This window comes from Equus caballus, chromosome 9 (assembly GCF_041296265.1).
Source record: "Equus caballus isolate H_3958 breed thoroughbred chromosome 9, TB-T2T, whole genome shotgun sequence".
Classification (NCBI taxonomy): Eukaryota; Metazoa; Chordata; class Mammalia; order Perissodactyla; family Equidae; genus Equus; species Equus caballus.
This window is the reverse complement of record NC_091692.1, coordinates 23,844,037-23,865,593: the sequence shown is the minus strand read 5'-3', so window position 1 is coordinate 23,865,593 and position 21,557 is coordinate 23,844,037. Positions and strand designations below refer to the sequence as shown.

The 21,557-nt window shown below is 41.4% G+C and overlaps 1 protein-coding gene across 2 annotated transcripts in view; it reads left to right on the top strand.

Annotated features, from left to right (window-relative positions):
• The first annotated feature begins 6,668 nt into the window (after positions 1 to 6,668).
• RAB2A (RAB2A, member RAS oncogene family) overlaps positions 6,669 to 21,557 on the top strand; it is a 96,025-nt gene continuing 81,136 nt past the window's right edge. For both annotated transcript variants that reach the window (XR_011421262.1, XM_023648555.2), the window contains exon 1: positions 6,669 to 7,116. Coding sequence is in view for 1 of the 2 variants with exons in the window: in XM_023648555.2 (XP_023504323.1) it covers positions 7,071 to 7,116 (46 nt within the window). In the remaining variant the exon portion in view is untranslated. The remainder of the gene's footprint in view (positions 7,117 to 21,557) is intronic.

Sequence of the window (21,557 nt, the reverse complement as noted above, 5' to 3'; positions counted from 1 at the left end):
CCTGATTTGACCCTAAATACATCTGATTTTAGACAATTATAAGATCCCTATTTTCACTTCTTGATCTCTTCCATTTGTTGTAGCCAGCTTCTAAGACGACTCCCAGACATCCCTCCCTCTTGTATTAATGCCCGTGTGTAGTCCCTTCCTACATTTCATCATAGTGGATACGTGGGACCAGCTGAATACAGCAGAAGTGATGGCAGGTGGCTTCCAAGGCTAGGTCATAAAAGATGGTGAGGTTTTGGCCTGTGCTCTCTCTCTCATATCGCTCACCCTGGGAGAAATCAGCTCCTGTGTCATAAGGATACTCAAGCCGTCCAACGGGAGGTTTGTGTGGTAAAGAACTAAGGCCTCCTGCCAACAGCCATGGGAATGAGCCATCTTGAAAGTAAATCCTCCGGCCCCAGTCACGCCTTCAGATGACAGCAACCCTGGCTGAAGGATTAACTGCAATCCCATGAGACACCTCAAGCCAGAACCACCCAGCTGAGCTGCTCCCAGATTTCTGATGCACAAAAATCATGTGAGAATATTTATTGCTGTTTTAAAGTTGTGCTGTACTTCCTCAGAACCTGTTTATTTGAAGAGCTTCTTGAGAATTGATCCTCAGATTCCTTAAATTGAGAAATTTAAAAGTGCAGTGACAATTCTTGGCACAAATCTAAATTAGACTTGTATATTTTTAAGTGTGAGCCCTTAGATGTAATCTCAATTTTTGAAAAAGATTTAGTCTTTTAATAACAGCTTTTATTTTTTTTATTTATTTTTTTTTTAAAGATTTTATTTTTTCCTTTTTCTCCCCAAAGCCCCCCAGTACATAGTTGTGTATTCTTCGTTGTGGGTTCTTCTAGTTGTGGCATGTGGGACGCTGCCTCAGCGTGGTCTGATGAGCAGTGCCATGTCCGCACCCAGGATTCGAACTAACGAAACACTGGGCCGCCTGCTGCGGAGCGAACTTAACCACTCGGCCACAGGGCCAGCCCCTAACAGCTTTTATTTTTGTAAATAAGAAAGTTTGGAAAAATTGACTCCTATTTTCTCCAGATTAGAAGCGAAATGTGATTCTGTGGTGGTAATTTTCCTCTCTCTCACTCCATATGTTGAAAATTCTGATAAGGAGGTTGTTAGAAGCAGAGATAGAGATTATGTGGGAGGGAGGGGAGGCAGAAGAAGTTGAAATGTGATCTCACAATTTGCTGCACCACTTATTTTCTAAGATCCCATCTCACACAAAAGACACCAGTGACAGAAGGTTTTCTCTGTCCATACCTCCCATTGGGACAGAGCTAACTTATCATTTTCTCAAAAATGGAGAGAAAAAAGATTTCTCTTTATCAAAATTTAAAGACCTTTAGGGGTAAAAATTAAAATAAATTGAAGCACTTATGGGAGTAGTAAATGGTTCTGTCTTCAGCTCAATGTGAGGTATACTCCTCATGCATCCCCATTCTCATTCCAATTCCGACTTTCCCAAAACAGGAACACCTACCAATCAACACAAGGTGTAGAATATATTAAAGATAAATGGAGAGCACAGTTTAAAGCAATGGCATAGTCTAGTCTCTGTTGACAGAAAACCAACAATGCAGATAATAAAATATTATTAATATTTTAAACATTACTAGTATTACTAATATTATACGGTTCTGTAGGAGTTAGCCTTTTAATATACTTAGATTCTTTTGCAGAAAATCATTCACCCGCAATTTGGTACATGTGCGCCTTCCTAGTAACAATTTACTTTTCAGAGTGCTCTCACATCCACCTCCCAGCAATTCTATTATGTAAGCAACTAGAATTATTATCTCTATTGAACATATGACAAAAAATTTGAAGAGGACTTTCTCAAGGTCAGCTAGTTAGTGCGAGGGAAGAAACCACAACTCGGGTCTCCTGGAATCCAATAGTGGGCCTCTCTCCAGACCACTTTCTCTGCTGAAAACACTAGGCAAATTTTAAGGACTTAGAAAATTAGTTAATTTAAGAACTCTGTTCTGGCTTTTAACTCACTTTAAGTTTTTTATTAATTATTAATTCAAAACATTTTATGCAGCTATCTTTTTTAATCCACTATTTTATAAAATGAGCTTATTATTATTCCAATATTCACTGTTTCTCTGGTCCCTACACTTATATAGGTCCCTTCTATTACTTATGATCAGTCCATTGGTAAAAAGAATAGCCTCCATATAAGAGAAAGCGTCTTCACCCACCTACGCAGACACCGACTAAGGATGTGAGTGTGTGATCATTTGATTTTCTCTTCAAGTAAGCTTTTGAAAAATGAAGAGAAAGGAGTGGAAGAAAGAAAACAGTCATTCTGCCTTTGACAAATGGTCAGAAATAGGTCATGAGTAGAAAAGTAAAACAGGGAATACTAAGTGCGTTACCCAACTAGAGGATAAACGGCAGATCAGGTGGATAAGGCGAACAAAGTACAATGGAGAGGGCTGTTGAAGCATCTGAAATGACTAGGTTAAAGCAACAACTATGAAAGATAAGGCCCTTTAAGGCTCAGCTTAAATGGCTCTCCTTCCGTAAAATCTACCTAAAATCTACAAAATTTTGTCCTCTAAAATAACAGTCCCTCTCCTGTAGCCTTCAGCAGGCCAAAGCTCCTCATGACTTAGCACAAGGAGACTCTAATCTCCTTCAAGGCAGGGTCTTTGTTGGGCTCATTTAACTCCTACAGTTCTTAGTGGCAGGTTTGAGGTGGAGGACAGGGAGAGGACAAAGAGAAGGGGAAAGTGACTTTAATATTTATTTAACGTCCACTGTGAGCTTGACATTGTGCTAGACGCTTATGTCATCTCCTGAGGAAACTACGGCTTAGAGAGTTGAGTAATTTATCCAAGATCACTCAATTCAGGATTTGAACCTAGTTCTTTCTTCCTCCAAAACTAGTCCTGAGCTTATCAGTAGTTGCTGGAAAATTAGTTCTGTCACAGTATTTAGAAATGGCTGAAAGAAGGCATTTCACAGTGGTTCTTAATTATTTGTGGGTCATGGACTCACGCAAGAATGTCTCCTATAAAATTACATATATGCAAATGCGTACAACATTTTGTATACCATTTCTGGAGGAGCACAGCGCCCCCAGAGTGCATTCAAGGACTGGCTATGGAAACCAAAATAAGGACCTATTTTACAGTATCCCAAGCTTCCCTTCTCCCATCCCATCCCACCCTACCTCTCTTCCCACAGGCTGAGAGCAACCAAAACCAGAGAAAATTTAAACACTTGAAAAGTTTGGTTGGGCGCAGTAAATGCAAATTTCCAACATAATACTGTAGTTAAAAATATCATGGAGAACTTAAATAAGGAGACTTTGGAGAATGTAGTCTTCCCATCTTTAAATTTCACAGTTATGACCTTCAGACCATATATGATGTAAGACTGAGACATGAGGTTATCGGAATTCATTCCCAAGGGAGTGAAATAGCTGAAAACCAAACTGAATGGAAAAACCCCAGGATGTATCCTACCACTTAAGGTAAAAGAGGTTTCTTTCTGTCATTTTGTCTGAGGGATTTTTCTTGAAAAATGTTTTTGGATTTTGGGGGCTAAAAAAAATATTTAAAATGAAGTTTGTTTGGTTTTTATTTACACCCTGCATTGTTTCAAAGAGGATTTAAGACAGTATATAGGCTTAGAGAAAATATATCAAAATATTATGAACTACATGTAGAAAAAAATAGGAGTCGGCTCCGTGACGGAGTGGTTAAGTTCCCGTGCTCTGCTTTGGCGGCCCAGGGTTTCACCAGTTTGGATCTTGGGTGTGGACATGGCACCACTCATCAAGCCACGCTGAGGCAGGGTCCCACATGCCACAACTAGAAGGACCCATAACTAAAAATATACAACTATATACTGGGGGGCTTTGGGGAGAAAAAGGAAAAATAAAATCTTTAAAAAAATAAACAATGAAAGTAGAGACACAAAATGGAGACAGGAATGGAGCTGATTTTTTTTTTTTTTTAAGGATTGGCACCTGGGCTAACAACTGTTGCCAACCTTTATTTTTTTTTTTCTGCTTTATTTCCCAAACTGTCCCCCGGTACATAGTTGTATATCTTAGTTGCAGGTCCTTCTAGTTGTGGGATGTGGGACGCCACCTCAACGTGGCCTGACAAGCGGTGCCATGTCCTCGCCCAGGATCCAAACCCTGGGCCGCCGCAGTGGAGCGTGCGAACTTAACCACTCGCCGGCCCCCTGGAGCTGATTTTAAAGCATAAATTTACATAATGATTAGGCCTGTACTCCCTCAAGGTAATTTAAACCAAATTATGCAGCACTAAGAGTTTTATATATTAAGCATATATTTTTCATAACTTACAAAATATCTTCACATCCATTGGCTCATTTGATCCTAAACTGACTTTGTGAGTCAGTTATTATCTATATTTTCCAGATAAGGAAACGCAGGCTTGGAGAAGGACTTGAAAGTTGAATGCCTGCTCTTTTCATTAGATTATACTGCTATGCAGCAGCTGATCACTCCAATTCCTCTGCACGAATAAGTAAGACATCTCAGTTCTGTGCAAGGACAAATACATCTGACTCCTGCCATGGGAGAAGGATTAACACCTACATTACAGGTGCCTTTAGATCCGGAGGTTGGATAGACACAAAATCAAAGAACTTCAGACTTGGAACAGCCCCTTTAGGTAACGCTTAGCTCCTTCACTATATAGACGAGCGACCTGAAGCTCTAAGAGGCCAAATGATTTGTCAAAATCATCCAATCAGTTAGAGGTAGGGCCAAGATCCAAAGCCAGGTTCCCTAAGTTCTTTTTTTACACACGTTGCCTCTGTAGCTTTACATCCATTTCTGTGATTTTTCACATACCCAATTCTGACCTTTCTCTTCAGTTTCCCTTGTGTCCACTGGGAAAAGTTCTATATGCATGTTGACATGGCTACAAGACCTTGTATGACCTGGCACCAGCGACTTTTTTCAGCTACTCACATCCTCTAACAGGATGGGGATGCTCCTAACTTGTAAGGACGCTAGGCTTTTGTGTAACATCTTGAAAGAATTGTCTTGTTGAGGCTATGGGTAAAGGCCATACCTCTGAGAGTAGTAAGGAATTGAGTTTTTCCTCGAAGGAAGGGGCATCCTAGACGTCTATCATTAGGAAAGACCTGAGTGAAGGTATTCAGATGGGAGGGACAAAATGGCCTCTAGAACCTGGAGACCTGGAGCAAGGACCTCCCCTCCTCCAAATGCAGAGTGGACCAGAATATGCAATTCCAGGTAAGTTTTCACCTCAAATTCTTGTGTACTATCCCTGAACCTTTAGTAAAATCCCTTCCAAATAGTCCAGAAAGAACCTGTGAATTAACACTTGGCAAGGCCATTCAAACCATGTAGCAACCAACCACAGCCAGCCAGGCATGAGGGTGTCAGCAGAACTACAGGGGAGATTACATGACAGAGATTAGGCAACATGAACCAGGATCAGTAAATCACAGTCACTCTTCCCTTAGCAATGACTCTCCTTCCACTGACTCTCCTTCCACGGCCAAGATTAGAAGATATGAGTTAGTAAATGAGCTTCCTTATGTAACTGTAAATTCCCTGAACAGATCCACGAACTTTGCACATTGTTGCTCGTGCCTAAACTTCAGTTCCCTCCCCCAAACTTTGTCCTTTTGACAAACTCTTACTCATCATTCATATTCCTGGTTCAGATATCATCTTCTCTAGGTCACCCATCCTGACACTTAAACTAGCTCTGTCCTCTATCCCCTCTTCCAAAATCTGTGCTTCTTTACAGGGTTGGCCTTTAGCTGCAATGCCTAGGAACCCAGGAAACAGTACAAACTCAGTAAGCTTAGCTGAATGAACAAAAAAGTTACTTTGTTTTATTCTTTAAATATATTTTTCAATAGGTAATTCATGAACACTGCAAAAAATTTCAAACTGCACACGAAAAATTCGGTGAAAAGTAGGTCTTTCCTCCAACCCCATCCCCCTCCCTTGGTGCCAGTTGTGTCTCCTTTCAGATTGACTATGTACATACAGGTATCTAAGTGTATTCCTGTTGTTTTTATACACAACGGTAAAAAATATATTTTATATTTATATAATAAAATATAATTATGTTATACATTACAGATACATTTCAGATCTTATACATAAAAATGCAAAATATAATAAATATAAACATATTTAAATATAAAAACATAAATGTATATATAAATACATATTTATACACTGAGTCCTGTGCCTTGTTTTCGCTTAACATAAGTCAGGCTTTTCTCTATTTCTAATTAAGAGCCCCGTAGTATTCCACTGTAGGGGGCACACCATGATGTACTTCACATCCCCTGCTTTATGGTTGCGAATTTACTAACAGTTCCACGTTCACTGCCAGGCCCGCGTGCCCAAACATAGAAACACATCGCCCTCCAACCCATCCCGTGTGGCTCCTGCTTTTGCAAACATCTTTCCAGGGGCCCAGGGCCGGGACCTGCGCCGGACGCGACCTCCGCCTTCCCCCTAGGGGCCCGCACCCCCACCGCAGGGCGGGAGGATGAGACCCCTCGAGCGTCCCGGCGACGGAAGCGAACCCTCCCGGCCCTCCGCCAGCATCTCGCGGCCGCCGGGGGCGCCCAGTCAAACGCGTCGGAACCACCGGCGCGCGGCCTCCCCAGGATTGGGGCAGACCGGCGGACGGGGCGCGGCCGGCTCGGCGCGGGGCGGGGCTCCGGCCGGCGGGGCTCCGGCCGGCGGGGCGCGGCCGGCGTGCGGGGCCCCTCCCCTTTCCGCCGGCGGTGCCGGCGGCCGCAGCACTTCCGGGTCGGTGCGGAGGCGGGGCGGCGGCGCCGCGGCGGCTGTTATTGTTCGACTGAACTGGGCCGGGCGCTGTCTCCGTCGGCTCTGCTGGTGTCAGTTTGTCCGGGTTCCTCTCTGTCCCTCATTCCCAGCGGCTGACGGCGACGGCGGCGGCGGGCGGGGCCTGGCGTTTCGAGGTCGAGCGGCGCCGGGGTGAGGGGCGCGGAGGAGGAGGAGCAGTAGCAGGAGGAGGAGCCGTGTGCCCTGGCACCGAGCGGCCGCGGCCATGGCGTACGCCTATCTCTTCAAGTACATCATCATCGGCGACACAGGTGAGGGCCCCGCGCGCGGCCCGGCGGCTGTCGGCGGCCTCCGCGCCCGGGCTGAGGGGCAAACGGCGTCCGGCCGCGCCGCGGGCGCCGCCGCAGCCCGGCGCCTCCCTCCCGGCCGCGCCGCTCCATTTCCGCAGTGCTGGAGCTGGTGACGTGGGCACTGCGAGCGGCCGCGGCCTGGCCAGGCCGTCCGCCGCCCCCGCCCGGGCCGGCCCTGCAGCTGGGGGCCGCGCAGCCGTTTGCGACGCCCGATCTGGGACGCGTGTGACCCGAGGGGCGGCCCAGCCCAGGGCCAGCGGGGCCCGACGCAGATGATTGCGCTCCCTCGCCAGGGCCCCTCTCCCCTCTCGGCCGCCCCCGAGAGAGAGAAAAGGAGGCAGAGGAGCGCAGGAGGTGGGGGGGCGGAGGGTCCTAGGTGTCCTCAGCAGTCCCACCTTCTCCGATCTGCGCGCATCTGCCAAGGCCTGGGCAAAGCGCTGCCTGGTATGGGACAGCCAGCTCAGAAGGACAGAAGGAAACCTTAAAAAAAAAACTATTATTTTTAACACCCGCGACTGCCAAGTCGGAAGAAGTCACATGCCATTAGTTGACGGCTGGGGAATCCTTTTCGAGGTCATTAAAGCATGAAAGAGTTCTGTCGGCTTTGCCACGTGTAAACTGCGGCTCTTTGATAGTAATGCAAGGCCGTTCAGTGCTCTGGGTGTGTGCTTGCGCGTGTGTTGGGCACACGATGTTTCGATGTGTCAAATCCGGGGTCACAACTGCCCATTTTCAGGTGACCTGATGTTCATTTGAAGTAGAAAGAACTTCAGTTATTCTTATTTAAAATAACACCCGAGTATTTTTCATAGACGAGTAAAACAAACTCATTGTAAAATATTTTTTAATACTTGTGATTTGGGCATGACTTTGAATCTAATAATAAAACTAAGGCTTGTTCAGGTGTTGCAACTATTAATATGCCGGAGTCTGATTTCAGTGAGGGCTCTTGCACAACTTCGGACCCTTTGCACAACTTTGGAAATGTAAGCAGCAGCTTGTGGTCGCACTAGTATTGCAGCAGATTCAATAAGTAACATGAGAAGCATGTTGATTGCTGCCTAAAAGAAAAACTTCCTGCTATAAATTCGGTTTTTCAGCAAGGTGTTTTTTTTCGTGTATGTCTAGGTGGAAACTGGATGGTTTTCTATGTAAAATTCTGGGTAAAGCAGTGCTTTGCAAGTGTTCAGTAGCAAATTTATATACTTTTTTAAATGCTGTGGCATATTTTGAAAGAAAGGAAGTAGGGTTCTAAAAGCTACTGGCAAATTTAGTTTTAAGCTGTAAAATCGAGATTGGAAAGGGAATTCACGTTAACTGTAGTATGAATGGGTTTGGGAAGTAGAGAGGAGTGATTATGAGCATTTCGCTGTAGTGAAGATTCAAGTTGTCCTTTGCAGGTTGCCTGCTTTCGGCTTCCTTATTGAGCATCTACTATAGGTAAAGTATTGTGCTGGGAGTGGTGGGTATTAACAGGTTGGTGCTCTGTTCTTTTGGAATTTGGCTCTTCCCGAAACATGGCTGTTAGGACGCTGTTCCTCTGCTCATGGTCTTTAGTTTAACCTTCAAGGAACTCCATTAGTTCAGCCCCTCTTTACTTTTCTAGCCTTCTTTCCCGGTATTAACTGTTCCCTACCTTGCTTCTCCCAGTGAGGCCCAGTGGCTGCTGTCTGTGCTTTTTCCTGGTCCCTGCTGCTCGCTCTGCTTGGAGTGCCTTCTCTGTGGAAATGCTGTCAGTCCTTCGGAGTCTGACCCAGTCGGCGGAAATGCTTTCAGAGTCAGCATACATTAAGCTCTTTTGATGTGTCAGGCTTTTCCTGGTGTCCTGGCTGGAACTGACTCCTCCTCCTCATCTGGATGTGTCTCACTTTGTATCATTCTTATGGTATTGGTCCCGGCTGTTTTATAGATACTTGTGTAGGCCTCTCTGTCTGATTCTATACGTCTTGAGGGCAGAAAAAGTGTTTTGTATGTCTTTGTATTTTAGGAAGAGTCTAGTAGAAGGTAGGCCCTATACAGTTAATTAAATTAATGAAAGAAAAGCCAAACAGGCCACTATGTTCCTATTAATATACATTAATAACTTGACAGCACGATTTTTTTTTAGCCCAGTTCTGCCACTTGCTTACTGTTGACTTTGGCCAAAATTCTGTACCACGTTTCCTTGATTCAAAGTATACCCCTGCTTGTAAGATACACTTAATGTGGCCCTCCCCACAAAAGATGATATTAAATCATTAATGTATTTTATATTCTGATCTTTGAAAAAGTCCTAGTGTGAAAAATATGCATCTTAGAATGAAGGAAATCACTACTTTTTCTGGTTCTCGCTTTCCCAGCCTATAAAAAAATCATTTGTAGCCTTTCATTTTCTCAGTAGAGAGATATAATGAGGACAAATGTGAAAATATCGTGCACATTTTCCTTTTTAGAGTTTCATAGAAGAGATTTTTTAAAACTTTTTACATGATCATGATGATACTATTGAAATATTTATTTTCTTACTGTGTGACCAAATACAGTTAAAATATAGCTTTTAAATTTTTCATTGGTAGTGTCTTGTTCCTGAAAAATAATTTAGGAAAATGTGTCATTTAAATCTTGATATAAAGTGGAAATTGGTTTTTAACAAACCTGGCCTAATATCACAAGCAGATAATTATCAAGTGTAGAGGGAGACAAAAAATTGTAATAAACCTATAATTGTTGTTCCTAAAATTCTAGCATCTGCTTACCATTTTAATCTTATCACTGCCCCCGCCCCCCCCCCCCCCCCCCCCCCGTCACGCAACTAGGTACATAAAAGCACAAACCCTGTTGTATTCTATCTGAAATGCCCCTTCTTGTCATGCCCCCCACCCCCTCAGAAAAATGAAAAGAAAGATTAGGTCAAAACTTTTTCACCTGACCAGCTCTTATCTATCCATTCTTTTAAGATGGTAACAAACACTGCCACTCCTTATTGCGTTATACCCATCCCCTCTTCCTTCATTCTCTGATCCCCCTCTTCTCCCCACTTCCACACACATTTTTTTTTTTGCTTAAAATGTTTTGAGGATAAGCGCTGTGTAAGAAAATAAACAAGATCACCCTGGTTACGTTAGTTACATACTACTGTATCACCCAAATGTATTTTTTTACATTTTGTGTTTTGTTTTTTACTGAGGAAGATTTGCTCTGAACTAACATCTGTTGCCAATACTCTGCTTTCTTTTTTGGTTGAGGAAGATTCGCCATGAGCTAACCTGTGCCCATCTTCCTCTGATTTATATGTGGGTTGCTGCCACAGCATGTCTGCCCAGTGATGTTGGTCTGCACCCTGGGATCTGAACTTGCGAACCTGTGCTCCCAAAGAGGAGCACGCTGAACTTAACCGCTCCGCCATGGGGCCAGCCCCTGAATGTATTTTTTTTTATTGAGATATAATTGACATATAACATTGTGTTAGTTTTAGGTGTGCAGTATCAGGGTTTGATATATGTATATACTGTGAAATGATTACCACAATAAGTTTAGTTAACATCCATCACCACAAATAGTTACACATTATTTTTCTTGTGATGAGAACTTTTTAGATTTACTCTCTTAGCAACTGTCAGCTATGTAATATGGTATAGTTAACTATACTTGTTGTGCTGTACATTATATCCCCAGGACTTATTTTTCTTGTAACTGGAAGTTTGTACCTTTGACCACCTTCACCACATGCATTTTAAATGATCTTTTTGTTTGTTTATTTGGAAAGCTTTTGACTTTGTCCTAAATATAAAGGTAGGCCACTCAGTGTCAGAAAATTTTTTTTTTTGGTGAGGAAGATTCACTCTGAGTTAACATGTGTTGCCAGTCTTCCTCATTTTTTTGCTTGAGAAAGATTAGCGCTGAGCTAACATCTTTGTCAGTCTTCCTCTAGTTTGTATGTGGATCACCACCACAGCATGGCTTAAGGAGCGGTGTAGGTCTGCACCCAGGATCTGAACCCGCAACCCCAGGCTGTGGAGTGGAGCATGCCAAATTTAATCACTACACCATGGGGCCAGCCCCCAGGAATTTTTAATGGATGAGTGTGTGGGCCCTTGGGGGAGGTACTGCAAGGCTTTACCTGGAAGGTGATATTTGTTCTGAAATCAGAATGAACAGGAATTTGCCAGGTGGGCAAGGGGGAATGTCTGGTAGGTAGTTGGAAGTACATGTTTGCAACTCAATCCATCAATCTCACATATACTACTAGAGGTTTTAAAAAGAGAGAGAGAGATTGGGAAGTTAAAAATAGAGCCATAGTGTGGGCCATTTTATTGAAGACTTTGAGTGTAAAAGAGGAGGAAAGAGTGAGGCCTTTAGAGTTGGTTGCAAGATCAGGTTGGCTGGTGTATGGGTGGGTGTTTATTAAGATGGGGAGACTTGAGGCTGGAAGGTTGAAAATACAAGAGAGAGGGCAGGAGCAGCATCCTAGAAACCTGGGCAAGGAATGGCATTAGATTCTCTAGAGCTTTAGAGCTGTGACAGAAGGAAGACCTCTTCCTGTGGGACTCAAACAAGTTTCTTTAGGTTCTTGTGAATCACTTAGGGTATTTGTTTAAAAAAAAAAATTCCATGGGCCAACCTCCAGATATTTTGATTCACTAGATCTGAGGTGGAGCTCCTTGTTGTAAAACCTGAGGCCAGAAATACTAATCATTTTATTTAATTCTATAAGCAAGGTTGTTAGACTAGCTTCAGAAAACAAACAGTGGGAAAACAAACTGGGAAATTTGGGGGTAGACAAATTCCACTGAAGTTTTTGTATGGTTGGTTTTGGTGAGAAAGAGTGGCCCTGAGCTAACGTCTGTTGCCAATCTTCCTCTTTTTGCTTGAGCAAGATTGTCCCTGAGCTAACACCTGTGCCAATCTTCCTCTGTTTTGTGTGTGGGATGTCACCACAGCATGGCTTTATGAGCGGTGTGTAGGTCCACACCTGGGATCCAAACCTGTGAACCCCAGGCTGCCAAAGCTGAGTGCCTGAACCTAACCACTACGCCACTGGGCCGGCCCCTGAAGTTTTTTAAATTATGAAATATATCGTGCATATAAAAAACATATATATACAGTTGTGCGCCACGTAACGTTTTCGTTAATGACAGACCATGTGTACGGTGGTGGTCCCATAAGATTAGTACCACATAGGCTAGGTGTTAGTAAGTTTGTGTAAGTACGCTCTGTGATGTTTGCACAACGACAAAATTACCTTACAATGCATTTCCCAGAACCTGTCCCTGTCGTTAAGTGACACATGACTGTATATGATATGTATGCATACGTTAATAGTATTATGGAACAGTAATCAATCAGACACCCTTGCTAAATGAATACAGATCGTCATCACATATGTCTCCCTCTTACCCAGGCTTCCACTAGCCTGAATTCTATATTAATCCTTTCTTTGCTTTTTTTCACAGTTCTGTCACTTATGCATCCCTAAATTGTATTGTTTAGTTTGCCTGTTTTTAGATGTATTTAGTTGTTTTATTAAAAGAGCTAAAAAATGTCTGAAACATACCTTTTAACATCATGTAGAATTTAGACAATATACTTCTGTTACATTTAAATTTTTGCTTTATCATGTTATTTGTAGTCTTTCAACATTTTTGACTAGCCCTTCCTTTTCTCTTTCTCTCGTAACTGGTTTATTTGCTACTTGCTTCCCCTAATATTTCTATTGCCCCTGAGACTTTATGTTGAACCAGAGAGGCCATGGCCCTGTTCTCATTCCTTTTTCCCTTTCTTAATCTCTCCTGGTGAACCTGCCTCCTCCTTGTCTCAAATAATGCCCCTCTCTTCTTTCTTAGTGCTCTTGTCCTTTTGTCCCCACTCCATTCCTGCTCCTGCTGCAACATGAAATTAATTTTCTTCACCTCCCTTACTTCTCCCCTCCCCCATTTTATCTCACTAGCTCTCCTTCTCTTGCAGTAGCCAGTAATTTTGCTGTTTTATTTGAGCAGATCCTAATTTTACCAGCTCGGGTATTTCTCCCTCTCTCTGGCCCAGCTGTGCTTGCTCCATTTTGTTATTCTCTGCTCATCCTCTGTCTGTGAGGCTGTGTCCTTTGCTGCAAATGATGGAGCCACATGCTGACCTCCCTTGTCCCCTTTTCTAACTTTTCGTTTTCTACATGAAACTTTCCCGTTTGATTTCATCAGCCTTGTTTATTTGCAAGTTTTAAAATATTCTGCATTTTGGCTGTTATTCACTTGTAAGTAAAGGATGTGTGGCAAAAAGATGCTAGATTCCCTCTGCTATCCTACTCACATAGTAACATCCTTTTAATTCAACTCAGATGACTTGGGTCTCCTCCTCGGAGATGCTGTCTCAGTAGATCTGCAGTGAGTCCTGGACATCTATATGTTTTAAAAGCATTATTTGTAGTGACAGTACTAATACCAGTAGAGGCATTCCTCTGCTGGTCAGTCATGGGCCTTTTTTGCCTGATTATTTTTCTAAAATTGATTTTTTACTATTATCAGACTTTCTGCTGTCTGGGATTTTATTTAGGTAATCCCTAAGGTATATCCAGGCTGGATTTATATGAATTCTCTATCGCATTAACTTTTGGCACTATGTCTGTGTAGTAGATTCTCATGAAGAATTCTCCATACTTTTTCTAGTTCGCACACAGTATCAAAAGCTTTTTATCTTTTAATCCTTTAACAGATATGTGAGGTTACCATTTTATAAATGAAGAAACTGAGCTGTGTCATTTGGGGCAAATTATTTATTTCTTCCCTCACCCCCACCACTTAATAAATTTTCTTTTTTTGTGTGTGTGCAAGGAGGATTGGCCCTGTACTGACATCTGTTGCCCAGGCCACCGAAGAAGAGTTCACGAACTTAACCACTGTGCTACCAGGCCAGCCCCGATAAGTGGTTTTTAGATGTATTTAGTTGTTTTGTTAAAAGAGCTAAAAAATGTTTTTCATAGCTGTGATGTAGCTCTTTAAGTTTCTCCCAGTTCTCTCTTCAAAATGTTCCCATTTTCAGGTGTAGCTGACAGTTACTGTGTTTCTGGTCAAATCTGAGGGAGAAAGGAAGAAAATAAGTATTGATGGATGTGTGCTGCATTGAAGTTCTTCAAGGCGAGACTGTGCCTGGCACAGTTAGCGCTTCAGAAAATGAAGAATCTGTGCTAAGTAGCCTCTGCTGGGTAGGCTACATGTGTTGGCCAGTTTATTTCTCCTTATTTCAAAAAGGACTTAAGGGCACTTACATTAAATTTTTTATAGTTTTTTAAATGCAAATAAGAGTATATTAATTTTGTATTGCTACCATAATAAACTGCCACACACTCAGCAGCTCAAATAGCACAAATTTATCATCTTCTAGCTCTTAAGTTCTATGTAAGTTTCTGTACGTGTCAGAAGTCTGGCATGTGTCTTGCTGGGCTAACATCAAGGTTTTAGCAGGGCTGGGTTCCCTTCTAGAGGATCCTTGCTCTTTCAGGTTGTTCGTAGAATATGGTTCCTTGCAGCTGTAGGGCTGAGATCTCCATTTTCTTGCTGGCTCTCATCTGAGGGCTGTCCCCACCTTCTAGAGTCCACCTGCATACATTCCTTGGCCCATGGCCCCTTTTCTGCATCTTCAAAACCAGCACCCGTGGATCAAGTCCTTCTGGTGTCGCATCTTTCTGACTCTACTTGGGTCATCCCTTCTCTCTGCCTGACGCTGGGAAAGGTTTTCTGCTTTTAAGGACTCCTGTGATTAGATTGGGTTTACCTGGATAATCCAGGATAATCTCTTCATCTCTAGGTCTGTAGTTTTAATCACATCTGCAAAGTCCCCTTTGGCACAAAGAGTAACATAGTCACAGGTTGCGGTGATCACGGTCTGTATGTCTTTGTGTGTGGGGAGGGTGTTATTCTGCCTACCATAGAGGGCTAAGGAGAAACAGTAAGATAGAAACAGTGAGTTGAAACAGTGCATTGAAACAGTAAGTTGAAGTCAGAAGCAACATTAATACTCCACCTTGTATACACCTTTTTGAAGTGGGCACTGTATTTAGCACTAAGCAGTGCAAAGAGAAAACCCCGCTCGTTTTCCTTAATTATAGTATCCATTACTTCTTTAAAAAGGGTATGCATACCGTATACTTAATTCTTCCTGATACTGCATCTTGAAAGGCATTTTTCTTCTGATTCTTTTTTAAAAAGAATACAGTGTAATGTAGTGAAGGATGTGAATATACAAGTGGTGTATTTATACATGTAGGCCCTTTTCTAATAGTATATCTCCTTGAATCTGAACAGTAATATCCACGAGGAAGGCTCCATTTTACAGGTGAGGAAAGGGAGACTAATTGTCACATCACACAGCTAGTAACTGACCAAGCTGAAATTTGAACCCAGGTCTTTCTGACTCCAAAGTCCATGCTCTCTCTTCCATATCATACATATTTCTTTCTTTCTTTCTTTCTTTTTTTTTTTTGAGGAAGACTGGCCCTGAGCTAACATCCGTGCCTATCTTCCTCTACTTTATATGTGGGACGCTTACCACAGCATGGCTTGACAAGTGGTGCTTAGGTCCGCACCTGGGATCCTAACTGACGAACCCCAGGCTGCTGAAGCAGAATGTGCAAACTTAACCACTGTGCCACCGGGCCAGCCCCTGTATGATACATACTTCTTGATTCCCACAAATTCTATATCAGTCATCTTGTGTTGGCTTACCAACTGCTTGGTCTGTTGAGTTGCTGTGGGAGTACATAGGCTCTTAGTTTCCTTTACTAAACAAATACCACCTCCATTCATGCAAAAGAGGGCAGAACTACCCTATATAAAATAAGAATAAAGTCCTTGCTCTGCTTCTTAGCAGCTATGTGACCTTAGGCAACCTCTTTCATCTCCCTGAGTCTCAGTGTCCTCATGTATAAAATGGAATGAATAAATGAGATAATTTGTGTAACGCTGACTTGAATAAGAAATGGTTAATATGTCACTTTTTATCCTACTTTTTGAATGTTTCTGTAATTTCCCTGTATGCACTTGAAAAGCTAACCCAGACTTGATTACTGCTGAAAAGTGTTTGAGTAATGCTGTTCATAGCAAAAGTAATTTCTTTTGCCCTCCTAATATGATTTTTTTTTCCACATCCCTGCTTAGCTTGCTCATTTGTGGCCAGCTGATACTTGGAGGAGTCTGCTATCTTTGGCTTTAATTGTTTCTTTCCTAGCCTTTGTTCATGTTTTCTTGCACTTACCATATTCGTTTGCATCTAGATGTTTTATGAAAAGCTCCTTACTTTATCAGCATTGTTTTAACAAGATTCAAAGTTGTTTATCAAGATTCATTTTATTCCAGGTATCTATATTTTTAGTAACTTTGCTTAGTGTAGTCTAATGACCATCCAAGTCCACTAATGATTTAGAAGGGCTCTAGGATTTTGTTCTATAAAGGACACTTTTGATTACAAGGAACAGAAGTCTACTCCAACTAGCTCCAGGTAAGAGGTTTTGATAAGAATTTAAAGAGTGCTCATAGGAATCCAAGAAAAACTGTAAATAAGTCTTGGGGAACTGGCTACTCTGAAATGTTGGTTTTCCTCCCATGGCTTTTCTCTTTCGACCCTTGAGATAATTAGGAATGTGTGTTTTTGGTTTTAAACATGTGTTGTCTTTTCTTTTTTAACAATCTTTTCATTATTGATTTCTGACGTTATTTCACTTAGGTAAGAGAATATAGATTGTGTGTATTGATTCTTCAGTGTTTGAGACTAATTTTGTAACCGAGTACTTGGTCAGTGTTTGTACATGTTCCACGTTTGCTTGAAAAGTGTATTCTGTGTACGTGGTGGGTTCAGGGTTCCACACATGTAGATCAGACTTGCTATTGGTGTGGGTCATGTCTTCTGTATTCTTAATAGTCTTTTGAGTTTTGGGGTGAGATGTTAACACCTCCTATTATGACAATAGATTTTTTTTGTAGTTCTGTCAGATTGATTTTTCCCCCAGTAAATTTGAAGGCTAATTTGTAAGGCATATATGGGCTCAGGTCTTTACATCTTGCTGACGAGTTGATTATTCCTTTGTCATTAAGTTACCTCCACTTTTTACATAGTGTGGATTTGGTAATGTAGTTTTTGGTATTCAAGTGTTTGATATTAATTTTGAATGTTAACTTTTGGTTCATATTTGCCTAGTATGTACTTTTTTCATCCTCTCTCCTTTTTTCTTGGGAATCCAGTTTTTTTGTCTGTGTTATTTAGGAAACAAACATTACAGATACAGTTGAAGCCCCTTGTAAATCTTTCACTTCTCTTCCTCCCTAGAGGTAACCATTCTTGTGAATTTTGTGTTTATTATTCCTGTGAAAGTTTCCTAACAATTACTACATATGTCTGTATGTATTTGCAAACAGTGCACAACGTTTTATGTAATTTTTTCAGTTTCATATTAATGGAATTTAACCGTACTTGCTCGGAAACTTTTTTGTTCAACATTATTTTGAAGAATTTATCTGTATTAATATATTTTGCTCCATTTCATTGATATTAATTGCTCGATTGGTTTAATTTTACTTATATTCTATTGTTTGTACCACAATTTTCCCATTCTTTTTACTTTAGAAAATGTTAGGGTGGGTTGTTTGTTGTGTCGTAGAAGACAGTACTGCGTAGATCATTCTCATGCCTGCCTCCTTGAACACATGTGCTAGAGTTCTGGAGGTACACCTTGAAGTGGAATGGCAGGTGGAAGGTGTACACATCTTCAGCTTTACTAGCTAATCTAAGTCACTCTCCAGAGTAGTTGTCAGTTGACTCTCATTGTTCTTTCAGCCTATTGTGTTACCCTTTTTTTTTTAAGGCCTGTGTTTTATATTTATATTTTTAAAAAATTCAATCTGAGTGGCTGTCTTTTACCAGGAGAATTTAATCATTGCCAAATTTGAATTTATTTCTACTATCGGGTCCCACCCTGGTTCAGTCACATGGGCAGGGATCAAGGCACAGGTCACAGGCATGTCCATTTGCCATGGGCTTTTGGATGAGGCAGGCACTTGTCCCACACAGGAAGCAGTGTGGTGATCAGATTTCCCAAGCGTGTTAGTGTCACCTGTTCCTTGTCGGACAATGTAGAAAGAGTCTAATGAAAAGAGGATGTCTGGCACTAACTCTTACTTGTGCAAATAATTAAATACCTGAATTTTCTGTTTGTAAAATGTGTGTAGTACCTGCTAGTGCACCCTTTAGGGTTATTCACCAATGCTCTAGGTTTTTATTTTTTTCTCTAACTTTATAGCTGTCTTTGAAATCAAGTGTCAGTAATTTGTTTCCCTTCATTTATTTACAGTTGATGTGTCGGTGTAAGTGGTGTATTCATGCATTGCTCTTCTGCCCCCGGCATTGTTAAAATAGATGGTTGAACTTAAATACTTCTTGAGTATTTGTCCACCTTTGGCAATAACTGCTATACATCTAGGAGGCAAATAATATATTATTCTAAATTCTCTCTGCTTATTTTAGCTTAGACAGCACTCTTGAAAATTTTCCAAGAGCCTGGACTGTCTTGATTAGTGTGGTGGCTCCTCTGCTTGTTACCTTAGTAAAGTTCAAACCTCTTCAACTTCAGTTTTCTCATCTAGAAAAAGAAAGTAGTAAAGCCTGGCTTATCTACCTCACAGGATGCTTGTGAGTTTGAAGTAAGCAGTGTGTACAGGTGCCTTGTAAGCTGCAAAGTGCTTTAGGAATAGTGATATCTGAGAGAGAATTTTTTTTTCTCTGAGCATCCTAAAATTAAGTTCATGGAGGAGGTCTTGCCTGTAGAAAAGCTATTCACTGTGCTGACTTCAATCTGTAATTACTTGAGTTGAAGGGAATAAGATCATGTGTTCATCTACAAGATGGTGGTTCTTTGATCATGAAATTCTCTCTAGGGTCCATTAAAAAAAAGTCTTTTTCAATCTCAGATATCGTCATGGGCCTTCTGAGGTTGAGAAGAATATCCAGAAGGAGGTGCCCTTAGTCTTCAGGACAGGGGTGGGAAGGCCAGTAGTCGTCTTCTACCTTGATTTCTTCTACACTCACTCGGTACCTTGAGAGGCCTCTGGAATGATTTCTCTCAATTTTGAGCCCCTCTGGTGAGAAGCAGTTTTGTAGATCTACGGAAGTCTCAGTATAAGTGAATCTCTGATCACAGGTTATCCTCTTACCTCTTTGGACACAGTATGGTTATTCAGTTTTAATCATTTCACAGGGCAAAGTAAAACTACATGTGTCCAAAATCACTTATGCTCAAAGCTCTGCTTAACTTGATACAAAAATTAATAAATAGGGAAATGAGTTGTTACAAATTAAAGCAGTAATAATTGTGTGCCTGGTGAATTGATTCACCAGTCCTTTATCTAAAGGTATTCATTACACTGTTTGAGGATAACCTTTGGTGTGAGGTGAAGAAATTCTCCTGGTTACATAGCTTGGTGGATTTTTAACTGGCTGAGTAACTGTATCCATGCAGGGCTGCCCATGTAGGCAAGCTGGAGAGAGTATGCTGCTGCGTTCACTCTCTGGATTTTTTACATTTCACATTGGCAGCAACCTGGATAAAGTCCAATTTGATTGAAAGGGCTAATGTGTGGATTAAACCAGACAGAATCCAAAATGGTCTTGACAGGCAGAATGATTGGCTAAATTAGCAAAATGGAATTTAATAAAAATGGAATTAAAGCCTTATATTTACTTTAAAAACAACCATACAAATACAAGATGGAGGTCAGCTGGTTAAATAGCAGCACATGTCTAAAAACTTAAAGTTTTACCTCACTTGGTTTAGTATGAGTCAGATGAGTAATAAAGACAACAAAGGAATAAACGTGATGCTAGATTAGTAAAAGTATAACATACAGACAAGTTCTACTCTGTCAAGACTCAACTGCAATCCAGTTATGGAAACTCTTGTTTCAGAGGGACGTGTCCACATTGGAGTCTCTGCTCAAGAGACTGATCAGAGTGGTAAGAAGGCTCTATCAACTGTGATATTTTAGGAACGGTTGAAGTAGCAAACATTTTAACCTAAGAAAAGAGAAGATTTAAAGGAGAGTATAATAATGACTTTCAAATACTTAGGTAACTGTCATATAAAAGAGAGCTTCATATAAAAGAGAGCTTAAACTTATCCTTTGTGGCTTGTCACGAGCAAAACCAGGACCATGAGTAGAAGAGAGATTTGGACTCCTTGTGAGATGGAAAGAGCTTGTGAAGTGGTGAGTTGGTTTGTTACTGGAGCTTTTCAGGCAGAGGTTTGGTTGACACATATTAGGGCTTGGAAGATGGAATTTATGCAAAAAGTAGAGAATTAGACTTGAGTTTTTTTTCTTTTTAAAGACATTTCGTATACTATGTGGACAGTCCTTGTGCTGGAGTTAGAAAATTGGGTGCCAGCCCCGTGGCACAGCGGTTAAGTTTGCACATTCCACTTCAGATCCCGGGTGCGGACGTGGCACCGTTTGCCAAGCCATGCTGTGGCAGGCGTCCCACATATAAAGTAGAGGAAGATAGGCGTGGATGTTAGCTCAGGGCCAGTCTTCCTCAGCAAAAGGAGGAGGATTGGCAGCAGATGTTAGCTCAGGGCTAATCTTCCTCAAAAGAAAAAAAAAAGAAAAATGAACAAGACTGTCCCACTCTGAAGAGGAGACCAAATTGCCACAATAATTACAAGATAATATAATAGAGATATATGTACAAAATACTAAAGGAACATGAAGAAGATTCATTCTAAAGAGTGAATGGCTCTTAACAGATTCAGATTTTCAGTAAACATTTATTTAGCACCTACTATATGTTGAGTACTGTGCTGTAGCTTTCATATATGTTCTCACAGTAATCCTAGGTAGCTATTGATCCCATTTTATAAATGATAAATTGTGTGTGACATGATCAGACAGAGTCTCATTTGTTTGAATAATTCTCCCCCTAATAATCCTGTAGAATGAGTTTGTGCTTTTGCCCCTATTTTTATATTTGTTATGTGTGGAGAACGGAGAATTGAGCTGAGCTCCTCATGATCTTTTATTTTGCCAAGAAGGTTGGATGACCTTATCCCAGGCATGTTATACAGTATGGCAGTATAGGATTTTTGTCAGGATTTTGTGGGGGCTTAAGAGTAAAGGAATCTTGGGACCATACTGTGAAGAGCTTTGTGTGGCACAGTTTAAAGAGTTGGTTTTTTATCCTCTGTGTAGCTTCAGAGAAGAAGCCTTATTCTCCATCTCTGAATGGGATAAATTTTTACCCTTAACTCAGATTTCTGACGGTAATTAATGAATCCTTTCTACTGTTAGATCTTTTTTTCCTTCTTGGCCCTTTTCCCCAGTCCTTTCTGGCTTCAAGTTTCCTTTCTTAGAGAATTTCCCTGAAAAATGGAAAAATCATGTTGGATTTGAGTG